The sequence below is a fragment of the Molossus molossus genome, unplaced genomic scaffold (genome assembly GCF_014108415.1).
Source record: "Molossus molossus isolate mMolMol1 unplaced genomic scaffold, mMolMol1.p scaffold_m16_p_11, whole genome shotgun sequence".
Classification (NCBI taxonomy): Eukaryota; Metazoa; Chordata; class Mammalia; order Chiroptera; family Molossidae; genus Molossus; species Molossus molossus.
This window is the reverse complement of record NW_023425346.1, coordinates 90995572-91016773: the sequence shown is the minus strand read 5'-3', so window position 1 is coordinate 91016773 and position 21202 is coordinate 90995572. Positions and strand designations below refer to the sequence as shown.

Sequence of the window (21202 nt, the reverse complement as noted above, 5' to 3'; positions counted from 1 at the left end):
ACCTGAGGGTCTTGGTTTCAATTCCTGGGTTCAAGGACATGTACCTGGGTTGCAGGTTTGATCACTGACCCTAGTCCAGGTTGTGCAGGAAGCAACCTATAGATGTGTCTCTTTAACATCAGTGTTTCTTTCTCTTTCTCTCTCTCCCTTCCTTTCCACTCTGTCTAAAAATCAATGGAAAACTATCCTTGGATGAGGATTAACAACAATAATACGGTCTTATACTGGTGAAGTTTCATTTCACTGTGTTTGAGAGGTGGAATTCTTTTTGAAGATTATAGTTTGGACTAATATTTTCTTTTTACATTACAGCTACCTAAACCATTTGTCAGATAGCTTACAGGCTTTGTTTAAAAGAAAAAAAAAAACTCTCTAATCCACCATGGCTTTCTAAACTGATGATGGTAAAACCATCCAGACTCTGAAAATTAACTCTCTAGTTTTTATAACTTTGTAACTATACCTGAAAATATGTAATTCCCTACCATAGAACAAGACTGCTAGGATTACAATGTAAAATAAATTTTAATATTTTAATACTATGGCCTGGCCAGTATGGCTCAGTGGTTGAGCATTGACTACCTATGCACCAAGAGGTTGCCGGTTCGATTCCCAGTCAAGGCATATGCCCAGGTTATGGGCCTAATCCCCAGTGTGGGACATGCAGGAGGCCAGTCGATGTTCTCTCATTGATGTTTCTCTCTCCCTCTCTCTCTCACTTCTGCTATTTCTCTCTAATATCAATAAAGAAAAAAGAAATTTAAAAAAAATTTTTTTAATACTATGTATTTGCCTCTCCTAAAAGTGAAATCTTTGATTTAAATGTATCAAGAAATGGGAACTATGTTTGGTTAGGGGGGAAAACTAAATGTGGGTAAGAGTAATATATGTAACTTAGAAAGTATGAAGTTTAGTATTCATTATACAACTTTTTTTGTACTTCTTTATAATAATGTTTTTAATGATACGATCATTAAGATGTTTTTAATTTTAATGATAAGATCATTTTTCTTTTATGTTCATCAGCTAAGTCATAACATTAAAAATGTGGTGCTTCGACCCAGTGGAGCAAAACAAAGCCGCCTAATGTTAACGCTACAAGATAACAGCTTCTTGTCTATTGACAAAGTACCAAGTAAGGATGCAGAGGAAATGAGGTTGTTTCTAGATGCAGTCCATCAAAACAGACTTAATGCAGGTAAGCATTAATTGTCCCAAGGTCTGACATTAGCAGTTATAAAAGAATATTACTAGACTGTAGGCCAGTGTACCTGGTGAATATTTATGCAGAAATCCTCAACAAAATATTAGCAGACCAAATTCAACAGCATATTAAAAGGATTACACAACTATGACCAACTGGGACTTATTTCTATGATGCAAGGTTGGTTTAAGATATGAGGAAAAAACCAATCAATGTAATACACCAAATTAACAGAATGGAAGACAAAACCCACATGATCATCTCAATGCGGAAAAAGCATTTGATAAAATTCAATGCCCTTTCATGATAAAAAAAAAACAAAAACAGTAAACTAGGATTAGAAGGAAACTACCTCAGCATAATAAAGGCCATATGTAAAAGCCCACAACTAACATCTCAGTGATGAAAAAACTAAAATTTTCTTCTAGGATCAGGAATAAGCCAAGGATGCCCTCACTGCTTCAATTCAGCATGGTGTTGGAATTCCTAGCTAGAACATCCTTTATTTTATCCCAGCAGCCTTATTCTGAGTTTATCCAATAAATATTATACCATTAATGCAAGAGATATGAAAGAAATGTTATCAATTTTAAAAAATTAAGACTTTCCAAGTGATTATCAGTGGGAATTGACTAAAGTTTAAAATATTTTTTAAAGTATATACAAATTTATATGTATACAATATCTTACATATTCTTTAAACTAGCATTAATTTCTTTAGAATGGCAGCCATTCTGCTTGCTAAATTTTCAGAGAATGTTTTAGAGTATGCATTGTTAGAAATACATGTGTCACTGGTTCTGACATGTTTTCTTGGCATCCAATGTCAGTGTTCATGACATAGACACATAGTGACTAACTTTTCTGTATTGTTAATTACCAAATATTGATATAGGAGAATTTCTAGCATTTTCATTTTGCATTAAAAATTCTTTCCTGTTACATGTTTTCAAATTTTTGCATGTTATTTCATTATTTTACTTGAGACTCTAGCTCTAAATTTTAATTACTATTTATATCAGATGTACTTTCTATTAAGAAAGAATTGGTTAATAAGCACTGTAATTTATTTCTTCTATTTCTGTAATATTATACAATAATAATGACAAATCTCTTAATTTCAATAAGTGATTTGGGTTTTGTTTTTTTTATACTAGCCATGAAACCTTCTCAGGGGTCTGGTAGTTTTGGATCTATTCTGGGCAGCAGGACCTCACAGAAGGAAACCAACAGGCAGCTTTCTTATTCAGACAATCAGGTATATTTATTTGAATATTTTAGCTTTTTTAAAAGATGATAATCACGCCCTGGCCGGTTTGGCTCAGCGGTTAGAGCGTCCGCCTGCGGTCCAGAGAGACCCGGGTTCGGTTCCCGCTAAGGGCATGTACCTCGGTTGCAGTTTGTCCCCGGCCCTGGTTGGTCGTGCGGGTGGCAGCCACTCGATGTGTCCCTTTCACATCGATATTTCCCTCTCTCTCTCTTCCTCTCTCTCCCTCCCACTCTATCTGTACAAAAAATGGAAAAAGGTCCTCGGGTGAGGATAAAAAAAAAGAAAGAAAAAAGATGATAATCATGGACATTCTATCAAGTAATTACAGGAAGTAGAATTTAAACTGGAATGCCTAATAATTCTGGCTTTGTCACGGTATTTTCCCCATACCTGAAATTTGCCATTTTAGCTATTTCAATCTCTCCAACTATTTTTATGAAAGTCTCTATAAAATTTATCATATTCTTCCCTTCTTACATACATTTTTACTGAACACAATTTAACCTTTGCTCGTTGTGTCATGTCTTATGAACTGCAGTGAAATATAGTTTTTAGACGCATAGCTTTGGAGTTAGATATGGGTCTGGGCTTTGGTGCTGACACTAGCTGTGGATCATTGGAGAAGTTCCTTAAGTATCCTGAACCTTAGTACCCATCTGTACAATTAAGACAGCAATAATATATTAAGGGTTGCTGTGAGATAATGCATGTAAAAGTTCTTAGTCCACAATACCGTATGTTAACAACACGATCAAGTTTGCTGCTACTATTTCTGTGATGCCCTATGTGTCTGTTCTACATTATAAACTTTTTCCCTACAATATGTGACACCAGACTCTTTTGTTAAAATCTTCTGTTTGCTTGTTACATATTTTTTTCATGAATATTATTCAGCCAGCCCTGAGAAAGCTGTGCACTATTGCAATTGAGCAGTCCTGTGTCTCTTCATTTGTTTTACAAAAAGAAACTGGGCGTAAAGAGAAACAATGAAACTAATGAATTTTATTTGGCTGTGCGGAAAGGTGATTGATTACTTAGTACATTTACTGGGATAAGCAATGAATGAGATTTTATTTTTGTTAATTTTTTTTTTATATATAGGATGGGTTATTTTTGGTTTTTTTACATTTTAATTGAGGTATGATTGACATTCAGTAAATTGCACATAATTTAAGTGTTCATTTTGAAATGTTTTGACATAATATATACATACCCATAAAATCATCACCATAATTAACCTAGCGAACATAGCCATAACCTTTATTTTTATTTATTTATTTATTTATTTATTTTTATCCTTGCCCCAAGGACATTTTTTGATATTTTGTTCAGATAGAGTGGGAGGGAGGGAGAGAGAGAGAGAAACATCGACGTGAAAGGGACACATCAAGTGGTCCCTTTGCCACTCATCTGATCCAACCAGGGCCGGGAACAAACTGCAACCGAGGTACATGCCCTGAGCGGGAACTGAACCTGGGTCTCTCCAGACTGCAGGCCGACACTCTAACCACTGAGCAAAACCGGCCAGGGCCATAGCCATAACCTTTAAAAGTTTCCTTTTCCCTTTTTTACGTCCTTCCCTCCCTCTCCAGCTCCTATTCCTAAGCCACAGCTGATTTGCTTTCTGTCACATAAATTAATTTGCATATTCTAGAGTTTATATGCATGGGATCAATATGGAATTTTGGGGGGGGGTCTGGCTTTTTCACTCAGCATAATTTGACATTCACCCATTTATAGGTAGAAATTTAAACTGTTGGAATATTTAAATCTGTAAGTATTATGTATAGTAGAAATAAATATTTATACTTTACAAGTAATGATTCCCATTACTGTGATTATAAAATTAATCTGTGGGTTGTTACTAGCATTAAATAAAAAGGAAAGAATAGAATAGAAAATAATAGAGAAAGTTCTGTACGTAGTAAGAGTAAGTGTTGGTTTCTGAAACTTTTGTTTCAGTTCTACTCACATGTACATGAAATAAGTTGCGATGCAAAATGTCTTACTATGGGGTCAAATAGGTTGAAAATATGCAGAATAGTTAGCATATAGTATGCTACCATTTTTATAACAAAGAATAAAATAATGATTTGCCTTTGCATAAAGGAACAATAATACTTACAAGGAGTAGGAGAATGAGAAGTGGAAGACTGGATGGATGTGTTGGTGCGATAATCATGAGACTTTTTTTTATGGTTTTTATAATAGTCTTATTTTTAAGTTGCCAGTTTCTTGCTCGAAACTGCTGCTTTTTTGTTGTTGTTAATCTTCACCCAAGGATGTTTTTTCCATTGATTTTTAGGGAGAGTGGAAAGGAGGAAGGAGGAGAGAGAGAGAGAGAAACATCCTGGAGATCAAACCTGCCAACACTGTAACTGCTGAACCAAACCAGCTAGGACGGCCCTGTATTTTTTTAATTGCCTTTTTCTCTCTGAATGTTCTTGCTGTGTCTCTAGGGTAGGAGCTTCTGCCAGTGATGTCTGTCTCATTCTCATTTCCCCATCATTACATATATTTGTTTCATTTCTCCAAACTGAAACCCCTTCAAAAGTCATATGAGGTATACATGTGATTTGGCATTTAAGTTGTGGCAACCAAATGTCATTATTGCTCCTTTTTGTCATATCTGTGTCACTTTAAGACAGTGATACTGGGAAAAATAGAAGGCAGCTGGAAAAGAGAAAGACGAAAAATAGATGGATTGACACTGTGAAAGAAGCCATAAGCATATGTCTACAGAAGCTGAGCAGGGCAGTTGAGGACAGAACATTGTGGACATTACTTATTCATAGGGTTATCAGGAATTGGGAGACTATTCATCGGCACATAACACACACATTATTTTAATTTATCATAATTACTTGGATTTTTTTCTCTAAAGCTTTATTTTCATATTTTCATCCTGGTCACTAGAACCATGTCTTTGTGAATCCTTTTTTTTAAATCACTTATTTATAGCAGATTCCCTTCCTCTAGGTATGCTTTGGAATTTTTAAGTTTACAAGAGTACTACAGGGAAAAAAGTGTTGTTCAGTTTATGACACTGACCATGCATAGACTCACCAAAAGTGCTTTAAAAAATACGACGGCCCTGGCCAGTTTGGCTCAGGGGTTAGAGCATTAGCCTGCGGACCAGAGTGTCCCAGGTTCGGTTCCCGCTAAGGGCACATACCTAGGTTGTGGTTTGTCCTCGGCCCCGGTTGGGGTCATGCGGGTGGCAACCAGTCGTCTCTCAATGTGATGTTTCTCCCTCTCTCTCTCTCCCTCTCTCTTTCTCTCTCCCTCCTGCTCTATCTGAAAATAAATGCAAAAATATCCTTGGATGAGGATTAAAAAAAAAAATAGTGACGAATGGGCCTCATCCCAGACCAATTAGGTTAGGGTTTCTGGAGATGGGTCTTTTAGTTGTGGGTATTTTTTTAAAGTTCCCCACTGAGAATCACTGATCTAAAGGTATGCAATTAAATTGAAGATTTACTATCTCAAACTTTATTCTTATAGGCCTCTTCAAAAAGAGGAAGTTTGGAAACTAAAGATGATACTCCATTTCGAAAAGTTCTTGGCACTCCAGGTAGAGGATCGATTAAGACTGCAGCAGGAAATGGAATAACTGTCACCCGGACGATTCCTTCCTTGACATCTACTTCAACACCTCTTAGATCAGGATTACTAGAAAATAGGTATGAAAGATGGTTTTTCTTTCTTAGTCATTAGTTCTGCTTGTTTATAAATGTCTTTTAGGTATTTCAGAAACCCCAACAAATTTGAGAAAAAAGGATATTGTTCAGTGAGTCAGTTGTGTTAGAATAAAAAAGTATAGAGTGCATTTTTGGTAAATAATTAGTATTTGTCTTATGTGATTTATGCCAATGACATGTGTTGAGTGTGCAGATATACAGTATATTAATTTAAATGTGGTGTGGAGAATTAGATAGCAGTTCTCTGTTCTTGAGTGTGTTGGTTCATACTTTTTAATGGTATGAATTACAACTTTGTATTTATTTACTTATTTATAATATATTTTATTAATTTTTTAGAGAGAGATCAAAGGAGAGAGAGAGAGAAACATCGATTGGCCACCTCCTGCACGCCCCCCACTGCGGACCGAGCCTGCAACCCAGGCATGTGCCCTGATGGGGACTCGAACTGGGACTTCTCAGTCCATGGGACAGCACCCAATCCACTGAGCCACACCAGCGAGGCTGAATTATGACTTCTAAAAAATAAGGTTTTTTCTCTGTTCTCTGTAGAACTGAGAAGAGAAAAAGAATGCTGTCTGGCTCAGAGTTGAATGAAGATTACCCTAAGGAAAATGATTCATCATCGTAAGTTGTTTTAAGAACGTTTAAGGCCTTCGATCAGTGTTTGTTATATTGGTAATTATAACAACTAGGGAAGATTGTTCAATTTATGGGAATTCCAAAGATAGAAGAGCAGAATTTAAAGTATTTTGGTGATAGTAGATTGTAGGCTCAATAGAGAGAGGATTTTCCATTGTAGCTTTTTTATTCTTTTTCTTTTTTTTTCCTTTTAATCTGCAGTACTTTAGAGGAAGAACAGAGCTAACGAACTCTAAATAAGTGTTTCTTGCTGTTGACTCTTTTAGTGTGAACCCCTTCTTTCCCTCTTCCTTTTTTACCTATAAAATTTTTTTTTTTACCTGATTTTATGTGAAAAGCTAGCTTAGAAGTAAGAGGATATAAACCTTACATAGGTTCTAGGCACGGAGCATCAATCTTTCAGTGATATTTTCTGAGTTGAACAAAAATGTGTATACCTGCAGCAGGACAGTCACCAGCTCACATCCTCTTCTTTCTCATGAGAGGGTCTTTTTTTTTTTTTGTCTTCTAGGGGAGAAAACTTAAACAGTTTCAGTTAACACCTTAACTAAAATCTGTTGATAGTTAACTGGTATTTGAGATTAAAAGGTCACCATAAAGGAACTGGGAAAAAGCTGAAGAAACTTTATATATTAATTGGGATCTTGGTTCTGCTGTTATAATAGATGTAAAAATCTGAGTAGGTTATAGGACTGGTGTGGTCTGAAACTACAATCACCATGGACTCAGACTCCTTTTATCTTGTTGGTCCACCATCCTTAATAAACTTCCATTTTGTGAACCAAGGTAGCTGCTTCAGTCTTCACTCTCCTATTTGCATTCCTGTTGGTGGGAAGGAAGAAAGGAGCAAAGGGAGGGCATACTGCTTTTTTTTAGGCTGAAAATTGTACACACCACTTTTATGTATATCACATTGACCAGGCTTAGTCATATGGTTATATCAAGTCGTACGAAAGACCAGTAAATATGCCTAACCCAAATTTTATAATGGTGGAAGTGTACAATGGTTATTTGATAACTAACAGGCTGCTGTAGTTTACCCCTCTAGCCACAGAAATACTCTTGTTCATTATTTTCCCATACATAGAACACTATTATCCTCATCCTAATGGAGACAGCCTCCAGGTCTCATTTAATCCTAGTATCCACTTCCAAGTCCAGGATCACTGTGTGATATGCAGTCCTCTTCATAAGATCCAGGTGTGCTTTTTTGGACCATGTGCCTCATGGTCTGGTACCCAAAACCTAAAAGGCAAGCCCAGCCGGTGTGGCTCAGTGGATTAAGTATTATCCCATGGACTGAGAGGTCCCTGTCCGATTCCCAGTCAGGGCACATATCCAGATTGCAGGTTTGATCCCTAGTAAGGGGTGTGCAGGAGGCAACTGATAGATGTTTCTCTCTCACATAAATGTTTCTGTCTCTCTTCCCTCTCTCTGTAAAAAAAATCAATAAAAATATATTTTAAAGAAAGGCAATTTAATCTGCATTCCCCACTCCCATTTCTATACATATCATTATACAAGCATGTCTCAGAGATATTGTGGGTTTGATTCCAGACCACTGCCATAAAGGAAATATTGCAATAAAATTACACAAGTTTTTGGTTTCTCAGTGTATATGTTTACACTACAATCTAGTAAGTGTACAATAGCATTATGTCTTAAAAAAAACCTCAACAACGTGTTATACCTTAATTAAAAAGACTTTATTGCTAAAAAATGCTAACATCTAAGCTTTCATTAGATCATAATCTTTTTGTTGGCAGAGAGTCTTGCCTTCAATTTGTAAAAAAAAAAAAAAGTTTCTCTGAAGCATAAGAAAATGAGGTATGCCTATACTTTGCTGGAGTAGGCACAGGATATTCACAATAAAAATTTACGTGTAGAAAAGACAAGAAAAGGAAACTGGCGGAGTCACTGGTCTATAGCAGCAATAAAATCCTGCTATGCAGAAATTGTGGAGGCAGGGGAGTAAATTCTTTTTTTGTTTGACATAATTTCTGAGTTTTTTTTTTAACTTTTAAAATTTATCTTTATTGTTGAAAGTATTACAGATGTCCTTTTTTCAGGGGAGTAAATTCTTGATTAGTCCATGTAGCAGTCTCTGTTCTCTTCTCTGGGAAAAACCCTTGTTCATTGTATTCCATATGACTCCTAGCTTTGTCCTCTGGTAGATTTCCTTTGTTATCTTTCAAGGCTATAGCTGGAGGTTTTGGAAACTCTGTTCTTCTTTGGAACCATGCACCTTTTGTAGCCTATTTCATGCTGGTGCTGTTCTGGAAAATGTGTCTATAGAAATCCAGAAGTTTCTTTAAAGGTAGAACAAGCAGGCTTTTATAGAGTCCAGGAAGAATTTGAACCAATATTTTGGAGGGTTTGTTTGTTTTAATAAAACTTAAATTTTGGAATAATTTCAAATTTAAAGAAAAGTTACAGAATTGAAATAGAATGTTCCTGTGTATGCTCACCCAGTTTCCCCTAATATTAACATCAAAGTTTTTTCGTCAAACTACTTTTCCATTCACTTCTTATCATTTGCTTCACTTTGAGAATCAGAAGCAATCAGATTTTTTGTTTTGTTTTTGGTTCCATATGGTCTCAAATTACCAGACAGTTTCAGTTCTAGGTCATTGGCACAGAGAGATTGTACAGTTTTCCCTTTTTTTAAAAAAATTTTTTTCTGTTAGAGAGGAGGGGACAGGGAAAGAAAGAAACATCAGTGAGAGAGAACATTAATTGGGTGCCTCCTGCATACCCCCCCACTGGGGATTTGGCCCAGAACCTGAGCATGTGCCCTGACCAGTAATCAAACCAGGACCTCTCAGACCTCCAGATGACTTTTAATCCACTGAGCCACAGCAGCTTAGCTAAATATTTTACTTCTTAATTGATTGGGTGGGTAGGCGGGGGTCTTTTACTATATATTTTTTAAATATGTTTTTATTGATTTTTTTTCAAGAGAGGAAGGGAGAATGAGATAGAAACATCGATGTGAGGAACATCAATTGGCTGCCTCCTGCATGCCCCCTAATGGGGATTGAGCCTAAAACCTGGGCATGTGCCTTGACCGAGAATCAAACTGGGACCTCTCAGTCCATGCGATGATGCTCAGTCCAGTGAGCCACATCAACCAGGCTGTTTTGGTCTATTTGTAGCTAAATCATTTCATTTGCTCTTGCTTTTGACTAAGAAAATCTATATAATCTTGCTGTCTCTGGTTTGACTTTTGTAAAAATAAAATGCTCCATTTTTACTTAATTACTAGGGTTATGGGTTGGATTGGCTTTGACTTGGTAATGAAAGCTTATTTTCATGATTCTCATTTGCTTAAGCCTCTGACTTGTCAAGGTTTTAACACTTTGGAGCCTAACTTGCAAGCAAATCCACAAATTCAGCACTTGAAATGTAAATTTTTAATGACAACTATTTAAAATTAAGAACTATATCTTTACACACCTATATATTGAATTAAATTATCCACTGTAGGAACAACAAGCCTATGACAGACCCCTCAAGAAAGTATTTAACCAGCAGTAGAGAGAAGCAGCTAAGTTTGAAACAGTCAGAAGAGAATAGGACATCAGGTAAGTATTTAGTCTTTATGTAAGATACTATTTTATTATATGATGTATAGACCAGAAATAAAACCCTAAACTGGGACATACTTCTCTGTTATTCAGGAGTATTCCATGATTCCATTGTAGATACTGGGCACCAATCTGTATCCAGTACTTTGCTAAAATACTTCTAAGTATTAGTATTATAGGGAAACTTTTATTCTTTTTACAAAGAATCTAGACTTTACCTTCTTCCCTGTTTAACTGCCTCGAATTAAGCTCTTTCATTATCAAAGTACCTGAAACATAAAAAGAATTCAAGGCAATAAAGTGGTTGAAATTAAAGTTCATCAGTGTTGCCACTTATTAGAAGATTTAGAACAGTGCTTCTCAACCATCCTAATGCTGCAACCCTTGAATACAGTTTTTCATGTTGTGGTGACCCCCAATCATAAAATTATTTTCGTTGCTATCTCATAACTCTAATTTTGCTACTGTTATGAATCACCTTCGGAAATACGTGTTTTCCGATGGTCTTAGGCGACCCCTGTGAAATGGATGTTCGACCCCCAAAGGGGTCGCAACCCACAGGTTAAGAATCGCAGTTTTAGGAGATCTTGAAGTTATTGCCTAAAGCAGTTGCTTAATTTCATCTTGTGCTTTGTTTTTACAAAATCTAAAAGATTGTCCATGAATTTTTGTCAGTATTTTCTACACTTAACCAATCTCTCTGATCCTCTAAACTACTTAAGAGACTCAGCTGTTGGTAATGACTTTAATATTATGTCAACTTGAAATTAAATTGAAGCAAACTAAAATATGGTATGATTTTGATAAATTGAGAGTTTCAAGGAATTCATTTCATCAAGGCTCTAGGAATAATCTGCTCTTAGTTGTTCAGAGTTGTGACATTGGACTCCTACAGAAAGAAATATCTGTAATATAATTCTTACCTCTGAAACAATACATTACGTAAACTCCGCTTCTTGATTTTCAGCTTTTATAGTCAAACTATAGTTGGAAAACAGAATACTTAAAGATGTAATAAGCCTTAATGATGTTGAAAGTAAGGTCCCAAAATATGATATGGATGTGGAGAAAAGAAGTTTAAGTGATAAGAGAGTTCATGGAACAAAATGTAGATGTTTTAAGTATGTTAAAGTTACAAGGTTAATCAGTAGAACTAAAGTAACACAACTAATAATTGGTTAGAAGGAAGTAAACGAGTAGGGGTGCTGTGAGAAATCTCTAATTTTTCCAAATAGGGAGTCAACAAATGCTGTTCAAAATGAATAAATGAAACAACAGCTTTTGGAGCTTTGGGGCAGGAGAGTGTTCTTGGCTCTTATGACCTTTTCCACAGTATTTGATCTTTTAACATAATAGAACTTTGATGAAAAGAGAGAAAAGAGTTAACTATAAATAGGCCCAATGCATAATTTTATTATTAATTGGACTTCAGTGGCTGATTTAGGAATTAAGTTGTTCCGGTGCTTGCTTGTTTTATAGGGCTTTTACCTTTGCAGTCATCATCCTTTTATGGTAGCAGATCTGGATCCAAGGACTACTCTTCTGGCAGCACTAATATAGACAGGTATGCATTGGTTATATGCCCTGTGAAGAACTTGAAGAGCTCTCTTCTTCAGAATATTGAATGATGGGATGTGTAATACTCTTTCTTCTCAAGATGTTTATAATTGATTTTTTTTTTTTTTTTTAATCCTCACCCGAGGACATTTTTCCATTTTTTGTTCAGGTAGAGTGGGAGGGAGAGAGAGGACCAGAGAGAGAGGGAGAGAAACATCGATGTGAAAGGAACACATCGAGAGGCTGCCACCCGCACGACTGACCAGAGCCGGGGACAAACTGCAACCGAGGTACATGCCCTTAGCGGGAACCGAACCCCGGTCTCTGAGGACCGCAGGCCAATGCTCTAACCGCTGAGCCAAACCGGCCAGGGCTATAATTGATTTTTTAAGAGAGAGAGAGAAACCTTGATGTGAGAGTGAAATATCGATTGGCTTCCTCCTGCATGCACTCCACCAGGGATTGAGCACTCAACCCGGGCATCTGCCCTGACCAAGCATTGAACTGGCAGTCTTTTGGTGCCCAGGGAGACACCCAACCAACTGAGGCACATCGGCCAGGGTCTTCCACATCAACTTTTATAAGATGTACCTTAACTTCATCATTAGTAAGGCTTTATGACACTATAAGTATACTTTTTTTGTTTGTCTGTTTGTTTAAAGAGAGATAGAGGAAAACACCAATGTGAGAGACATATTGATTGGTTGCCTCCTGCACGACTTCGACCAGGTCAGGAACTGAACCTCAACCAAGGTACTTGCCCTTGACCAGAATTGACCCCACAACTTCTTGGTCCATGGGCCAACGCTCTAAACGGTGAAACAAACTGGCCAGGGCTTTAAGTATATTCTTAAGTAAACACCCTAATTTAAAATAACAAAATTAATGAGAATCACAGACTCACGACGTTTTATTTAGAAAGTACTCTACAAATGTTTTAGTTCAAGCTCTTTTTTTTAACGTTTTTCAAGAAATGAATAAACAGTTCTAGGAGATTTGTACTGAGGCCACTGTTTGTATACTGGCAATATGATCAGATTCTAGACCAAGTGTATCCTCTCTCTATTATCCCAACTGATGAAAATATTAAGATCTCAACAAATTGCCTTTGTTTAACAGAAGTTAAGGCATGCTCTTTAAACAAAACACACACACACATAAGTTTCACATTAGTGAAAAAGGCTAGTCAAAAATTTAATTGCTTAGTCTATAGATAGAGGTTAAATCTTTTGAGATTTATTGGATATAAATATATAAGACAGCTACTTAGCACTTACCAAGAAGGTATGATTACAGAAAGCAGCACAGAGGAGGGAGCAATGGTAAATGTAAAAAGTGAGGGTAAAGGTGGTATGTAATTAATGACCTATTGAGCCATATTTTTGTTTTTACTGAAATGTAATGCAGAGTGGTAAAAACATCCTAATTATGTGTATAAAATGATTAAGGTAAAGTACAGAATTTGATCATGTATATTTAGGTATATAAGACCTTGCGTGGTGTCTGTCAAGCACTTTATGGTGGCAGTGGTAACTAAGTTATTTGAATTTAAGAGAGAGGAAGCTTGGCTTATTTCTATTTATTAGAAGGATCTTAAAGGAATCTTCAGTTTTTTAAAAAAAAATACCTAAATTTGTTTTACAAATTATTTATTTATTTATTTATTTATTTATTCATTTTTAATCCTCACCCAAGGATATTTTTTCCATTTATCAGATAGAGTGAGAGGGAAGGCTTGGTGGGGGAGAGAAAGAAACAAACAAACATCAACGTGAGAGAGACACCAATTGGTTGCCTCCAGCGCGACCCCCTACCAGAGCTGGGGACCGAACCACAACCAAGGCACTGGAATTGAACTCAAGACTCTGGTCTGCAGCCCAATGCTCCAACCGCTGAGCTAAACCAGCCAGGGCTACAAATTACTTATTAATACAATACAAATTTCTCCTCAAAATAATAGAATCAGCCCTGGCCGGTTTGGCTCAGAGGTTAGAGCATTGGCCTGCAGTCTGGAGAGACCCAGGTTCGGTTCCCGCTAGGGACCTGTACCTCGGTTGCAGTTTGTCCCCGGCACTGGTTGGTTGTGCGGGTGGCAGCCACTCAATGTGTCCCTTTCACATCGATGTTTCTCTCTCTCTCTCTCTCTCTCTCTCTCTCTCTCTCCCTCCCACTCTGTCTGAACAAAAAATGGAAAAATGTTCTCAGGTGAGGATTAAAAAAAAAAAAAAATCTGTTCTTTTGTATAACTAATGAATGCATATGGTACAAACTTCAAAAGTTACAATGGAAAGTAAATCTCCCTTTGTTTCCTAACTCCTACTTGTGCATTTCTTCTTTCCAGAGGCAACTACTTTAATATTCATAAAATATTAGATAGTAAGAAGAAATACGGGAGGATTGGGGAATACAGGGAAATTTAAATGTTTTACGTTTCTTTCCTTGTTTGAGAGGAGACCACAGAGACATATTGAAAGGTTAAAAATGAATTCCTCTTCTGTCCAATATGGAGTAACAGGTACCAGATTGTCTTCCTTCATGAAACAACTAAGAACCTGAACAAATCATATGAAAAGATGGGTCTTAAGACACTGGAAATGAGACAGTGAAGGACATTGATCCTTGGGAGAGAGGAAACAAATGAAATTAGCCGTATGACTGCCCCAGCTTTCTAGAGAAAGTTCTCAGGCTGCCACACACAGAGGGGATCAGACAGGGCCCTATACTCTTCCTGAGTTCAGGGAATGGAGCTAAGAATCCAGGGAAGCCAAAGCAGCTAGAATTCACAGGGTACCAGAGGGCAAAGCTGCACAGAGAAAGAATTGCGGAGATCTGCAGAGGGTCCACCTTGAGTATTCACTTGGTTGCCGATCATCTTATGCAGGTGAGAAAACTAGCCAAGGACAGGGAAAGAACCACTCAAAAGGGTCTACTAAGGGAATAATACTAGGGAGTTCACATAAAGCCAGGCACAGTTCCTGTTCCAAATATCAGTTTGAATGCTCCGAAATGTCTTTCCTTATTAGTGTGGAAAACTATCCCTACACTAATTGCTGCTCTGGTTCTACATAACAAACCTTAAAAAGCAAGACCCAAAAAGATCAAACTGTTTCCAGATAACCTAACCACATCCCAGAACAAAATTCAAGAATGTTTATAGACGTCTGGCATATTCAGCACCTTCCTGGCCAGTATAGCTCAGTGGTTGAGCATCGACCCATGCAACAACAGGTCGCCAGTTAGATTCCCAGTCAAGGCACATGCCCAGGTTATGTGCCAAATCCCCAGTGGAGGAGCATGCAGGAGGCAGCCAGTCGATGTTCTCACTCATTGTTGTTTCTATTTCTCTCTCCCTCTCCCTTCCTCTCGCTCTAAAACCAATAAAGGGAAAAAATGTTTAAATATCCAATACCCAACAAGATAAAATTCACAATGTCTACCATCCAAGAAAACATTACTAGACATACTAATCAGCAGGAAAACAATTCATAAGGAGGAGAAAAATAATAAATACTCAAATTACAGATGATAGTATTAGTGAACAGTGATATTAAAAGTTATTAACCCAAATCAGTAATGATATTATATATAAATATATTAAATGTTTCAATTAAAGAGAAAAATAGCCTGGCCGTTGTGGCTAACTGGTTGAGCATCAAGAGGTTGCCAGTTCGATTCGTGGTCAGGGCACAAACCCAGGTTGTGGGCCCAATTCCCAGTGGGGGGCCTGCAGAAGGCAGGCAGTTGATATTCTCTCTCATCGATGTTTCTCCCTCTCCCTCTCTAAAATTAATAAAGAAAAAACATTCTTAAAAAAAGAGAAATAAACTGGATAGATGCAGAAAGGTTGAGAGCAAAAGGATGGAAACAAATATACCTTGTGTTGTCCAAACTACAATATTTAGGGTGCATTGAAAGGGATGAAACTGGGAAAGCTAATGATAACTTTCAGGGTAGAGGAACAGATTGTGTTTGGGAAGAAGCATTTCAGCTTTATAAAAAGTGTTAAGCTTCGCATTTCACTTTTTAAAAAAATACATAAACCTTATTTTTTAGAGCGGTTTTAGGTTCACAGCAAAATTGAGCAGAAAGTGCTGCGTTCTTATAAACCCCCTGACTCCACGTACGTGCAACTTCTCTCATTATTGATATCCTGCATCACAGTGGTACACAGTTGACTTTTATACACTTTTTTGTTTAAGTATTCTATTTCACAATTTTTTTAAAACAACAAAACCAAATGGTGGCTAACAGATAGCCTAGCCAGACAGTCACTTGGAGACGATTGGGTATTCCTTATAAAAAAGCAAATCAGCCCTGGCCGGTTTGGTTCAGCGGTTAGAGCGTCAGCCTGCGGTCCTGAGAGACCCGGGTTCGGTTCCCGCTAAGGGCGTGTACCTTGGTTGCAGTTTGTCCCCGGCCCTGGTCGGTTGTGCGGGTGGCAGCCACTCGATGTGTTCCTTTCACATCGATGTTTCTCTCTCTCTCTCTGTTCCTCTCTCTCCCTCTGTTCCTCTCTCTCCCTCCCACTCTACCTGAACAAAAAATGGAAAAATGTCCTCAGGTGAGGATAAAAAAAAAAAAGCAAATCATATTCCTACTTCACAACATACAAAAAAAATAAACATCCAAGCCCTGGCCGGTTTGGCTCAGCGGTTAGAGCGTCGGCCTGCGGTCCAGAGAGACCCGGGTTTGGTTCCCGCTAAGGGCACATACCTTGGTTGCAGTTTGTCCCCAGCCCTGGTTGGGTCATGTGCATGGCAACCACTTGATGTGTCCCTTTCACGTCGATGTTTGTCTCCCTCCCTCCTACTCTATCTGAACAAAATATTGAAAAATGTCCTCGGTTGAGGATAAAAAAAAAAAAAGAAGAACCCAATATAAAACCCAAGAGTACACAGAAAGCAATTTAGAGAAGAGTAAGCAATTATAGAAATATGTTCAACTTTGGTAGTAATCAAGAAAATAAAATAACAGTGAGATCATGTGTCACTCATTAAATAGGTGATAATGTAATGGAGACCAGGTGAAGAAAAGGAAGTTTGCTGCTGGTGAAAATATAAATTGGTACAGCCTTTTTGGAAAAAAATCACACTAATTAGGAAAATTAAAAATACTCCCAACACTTTCACTTTTCAGCATATAAACTGGAGGAAAGTTCTCAAGAAGATTGTGTAAGAATATTGGTTGTGTCATTTTTGGTAATAGTGAAACTGCCCAAATGTTTTTCAAGACTAGGTAAACTAATGTGTGATACCCATTAAGTGGATAAAAGTTAATAAAAAATTAAAACAGTTTTTCTCAAGCCATTAACTTGATTATTTTGATTCTACGTTAAGTAGGTACAGTACTGTATGTTTCTTCAGCTCTTTATCAGTAGACTTGGTTTTGTGAAATTTTTCCTCAAGTGATCACTTTTACTGATACTTCCCTAAATTTAGATTGTTTATTCTTAGACATTGACTTTTCTGAACCTTCTAGGGGGAAAAAGCAGTCTTCAAAATTGTTTTGCTGCTTCATTTTTTATAGGACTAATGCTTCAAGCCAAACTCCCTCTGCCAAAAGAAGTTTGGGATTTCTTCCTCAGCCAACTCCTCTTTCTGTTAAAAAACTGAGATGTAATCAGGATTATACTGGCTGGAACAAACCAAGAGTGCCCCTTTCCTCTCACCAACAGCAACTGCAGGGGTAGGTAAATTTCTTCATTTGCTTTCTTTTTATAAAGTGGTTCAACTGAAGTATGTTTTGTTTGGTGTGGAAAATAATTATGAAAGGAGTCATATTAAGTATAGTTATAAAATATTTGCTCGCTTATTAAAGATTTACCACATCCGTCCAGCCAGTGTGGCTCAGTGGTTAAGCATCGATCCATGCACCAAGAGGTCACCAGTTTGATTCCTGGTCAGGGCACATGCCCAGGTTTTGGGCCTGATCCCCTGTGGGGGGCATGCAGGAGGTGACCAATCGATGTTTCTATCTCTTTCTCCCTCTCCCTTCCTCTCTGTCTCAAATCAATAAAGAAAATAATTTTTAAAAAAGAGAAAGGGCCCTGGCCGGTTTGGCTCAGCGGTTAGAGCGCCAGCCTGCGGTCCTGAGAGACCCGGGTTCAGTTCCCGCTAAGGGCATGTACCTTGGTTGCAGTTTGTCCCCGGCTCTGGTCAGTCGTGCGGTTGGCAGCCACTCGATGTGTCCCTTCGCATTGATGTTTCTCTCTCTCTCTCTCTGTTCCTCTCTCTCCCTCCCACTCTACCTGAACAAAAAATGGAAAAATGTCCTCGGGTGAGGATAAAAAAAAAAAAAAGATACACAGGGTGGCCAGGGTCAATGTAGCTCAGTTGGTTGGAGTGTTGTCCTGTGCACCAAAAAAGTAAATCTCATCATGGAGTAATAGAAAACCCAATATGTGGAACATTCCATTAAAAACCAGGGGTGTAGTGGACTGTATTCTTCACAAATGTCAATGTCATGAAAGAGAAAGCTATAAAATTGTTGCAGATTAAAGAAAACTAAAGAGAATGAAAACTAAATGTATTGCCCTGGCCGTTTTGGCTCAGCAGTTAGAGCATAGGCCTTCAGACCGGAGTCTTGGGTTCCATTCCAATCAAGGGCGCCTACCTTGGTTGTGGTTCAATCCCTGGCACTGTCAAGGTCCTGTGGGAGGCAACCAATTGATGTGTCGCACATTGATGTTTCTCTCTCTCTTTCCCTCCCTTCCATCCTATCTGAAAATCAATGAAAAAATATCCTCGGGCGAGGATTAAAGAAACAAAAACTAAATGTATTATGTTATTCTAGACTGAACCTTGTACTTAGGGAGAAAAAAATACTATAAAGAACATTATTGGGCCCTGGCTAGTTTTGCTTAGTGGTTGGAATATTGGCCTGCGGACCAATGAGTCGCGGGTTTGATTCCAGTTATGGATACGAACCTTGGTTGCAATTCGTCTCCGGCCCTGGTTGGGGTCGTGCAGGAGGCAGCCACTCTGTGTGTTCCTTTTACATCGATGTTTCTCTCTCTCTCTCCCTCTCCCTTCTCCCCACTCTGTCTGAACAAAAATGGAAAAAAGTGTCCTTGAATGAGGATAAAAAATATGTATTTTTTTAAATTAGTGGGTCAATTGACAAAACTGGATTAAAGAAAGTATATCAGATAAGAATTTTTTTTAGCATTACATTTTACAATGCTGGTAACTAATCTGGTTATGTAAGAGAATGTTTTTGTTCTTAGGAAACGCACCCTGAAGTATTTAGAGCTAAAAGAGATATGATTTCTGTAACTTACAAATGGTTCAGGAAAAAATAGAGGTATGAAATGATAGAGCATATAGTGCAAAAGGTTAACAATTGGTGAATCTGGGTAAAGAACATTATTCTTGTGTAACTTTTCTAAAAGTTCGAGACTATTTCTAAATAAAAGTGTTTTTTAAAATCAGTACTATGGCCCTGGCCGGTTTGGCTCAGCAGTTAGAATGTCAGCCTGCGGTTCCGAAAGACCTGGGTTTGGTTCCCGCTAAGGGCATGTACCTCGGTTGCAGTTTGTCCCCGGCCCTGGTTGGGTCGTGCGGGTGGCAACCACTCGATGTGTACCTTTCACATCGATGTTTCTCTCTCTCTCTCTTCCCCTCCCACTCTATCTGAACAAAAAATGGAAAAATGTCCTCGAGTGAGGATTAAAAATAATAATAATAAATTAAAATAAGTACTATAGAAAAGTGGTAGTACCCGTTAAAGCTAAACACAACATATACAGAGTGGGGCAAGAGTAGGTTTACAGTTCATATGGAAAATAATACAATGATTAATATTAATAAATAATGCAAGAATAAACTCTTTTGCATACTCACGAGTGTAAACCTACTTTTGCCCTACCCTGTATTGTATGACCAAGTGGTTCTACTAAGAACAAATAGCAATTTGGGTAAGTCCCCAGTCCTTTTTAGTTTTTATGTGAACGCATGTAATTTTCCTTGAGATGTGGTTCTCATAATGTGGTCCCCGGCCTAGCAGCATCACCATCAACTGGGATCCTGTTAGAAATGCATACTTTTGCACCTTCTTTGTCCAGAATCAGAAACTCTAGAGTTGGGGCCCAGCAATATGCATTTTAATAAGCCCTCTCGGTGATTGTGGTGCATGTTATACTGGAGAACCCCTGCTCTGGTGAACATACTTTAGATACTACTGTTGTCTTCAAAAGTATTCTTTCTTTCCTTTTTAGCTTCTCCAACTTGGGAAATACCTGCTATATGAATGCTATTTTACAATCCCTATTTTCACTCCAATCATTTGCAAATGACTTGCTTAAGCAAGGCATCCCATGGAAGAAAATTCCACACAATGCGCTTATCAGGTAACTGTTATGTGTACTTACTGAGTACCTTTTACCTTATTGATTATAGAATAATGGAGGGGTTTTTTTGTTTGTTTGGTTGGTTGGTTGGTTTCTTGTTTTTGGTTTTAGAATAATGGAGTTTTAGGCACTTAAAACTTTATGTGCCATGTTAACAGTCTTTAAAAATGCCATACTATTCAGTGTTTTGTTAAACATGCTAAACTGGTCTCTTTTGTTTTACCAGACGCTTCGCACACTTGCTTGTTAAAAAAGATATCTGTAATTCAGAGACCAAAAAGGATTTACTCAAGAAGGTTAAAAATGCCATTTCTGCGACAGCAGAGAGATTCTCTGGTTATATGCAGAATGTGAGTATATACACTTTAGAGATAGGGGAGATTGAAATGATTTCAGTGTGTTACTTGATTTTTATTTTAAAGTGCGATTTGTATATGTATGATGTGTTTATCACAGTTTGAAAAACCTGAGGACTTCTGGTAAGGTTCAGTGTGACTCTTCTGTGTAGTTGTCATATTTTAATAATACAGATGTGGTCTGTCAATGCAGGCACTTGGGTTATTTTAGCTACAAAGGCTATTCTTTTTTTAAAATTATCTTGTTAAAAAAACAAAGTAAGAAGTGAATCAATTATTCATTCATGTTAATCTCATTGATAGTGAAGAATGTAAAATTCATTATTTGTTCTTATTCACAAAATATGTAGAGTAAATCATTAGAGTAAATCTGACCTTTTTTTTTTTTTTTTTATCATCCTCACCCGAGGACACTTTTCCATTTTTGTTCAGATAGAGCGGGAGAGAGGGGGAGGAAGAGAGAGAGAGAGAGAGAAACATCGACGTGAAAGGGACACATCAAGTGGTCTCCACCCGCACAACCAACCAGGGCCGGGGA

The 21202-nt window shown here is 37.6% G+C and overlaps 1 protein-coding gene across 10 annotated transcripts in view; it reads left to right on the top strand.

The window, feature by feature from the left end:
• Nucleotides 1–21202, top strand: part of USP37 (ubiquitin specific peptidase 37) — a 78895-nt gene that overhangs the window by 13998 nt on the left and 43695 nt on the right. For all 10 annotated transcript variants that reach the window (XM_036253969.1, XM_036253964.1, XM_036253963.1 and 7 more), the window contains 9 exons: nt 1027–1198; nt 2362–2462; nt 5979–6157; nt 6728–6802; nt 10304–10401; nt 11884–11968; nt 17488–17646; nt 20177–20308; nt 20535–20658. In XM_036253969.1, coding sequence (XP_036109862.1) covers nt 1027–1198; nt 2362–2462; nt 5979–6157; nt 6728–6802; nt 10304–10401; nt 11884–11968; nt 17488–17646; nt 20177–20308; nt 20535–20658 — 1125 coding nt within the window. The remainder of the gene's footprint in view (nt 1–1026; nt 1199–2361; nt 2463–5978; nt 6158–6727; nt 6803–10303; nt 10402–11883; nt 11969–17487; nt 17647–20176; nt 20309–20534; nt 20659–21202) is intronic.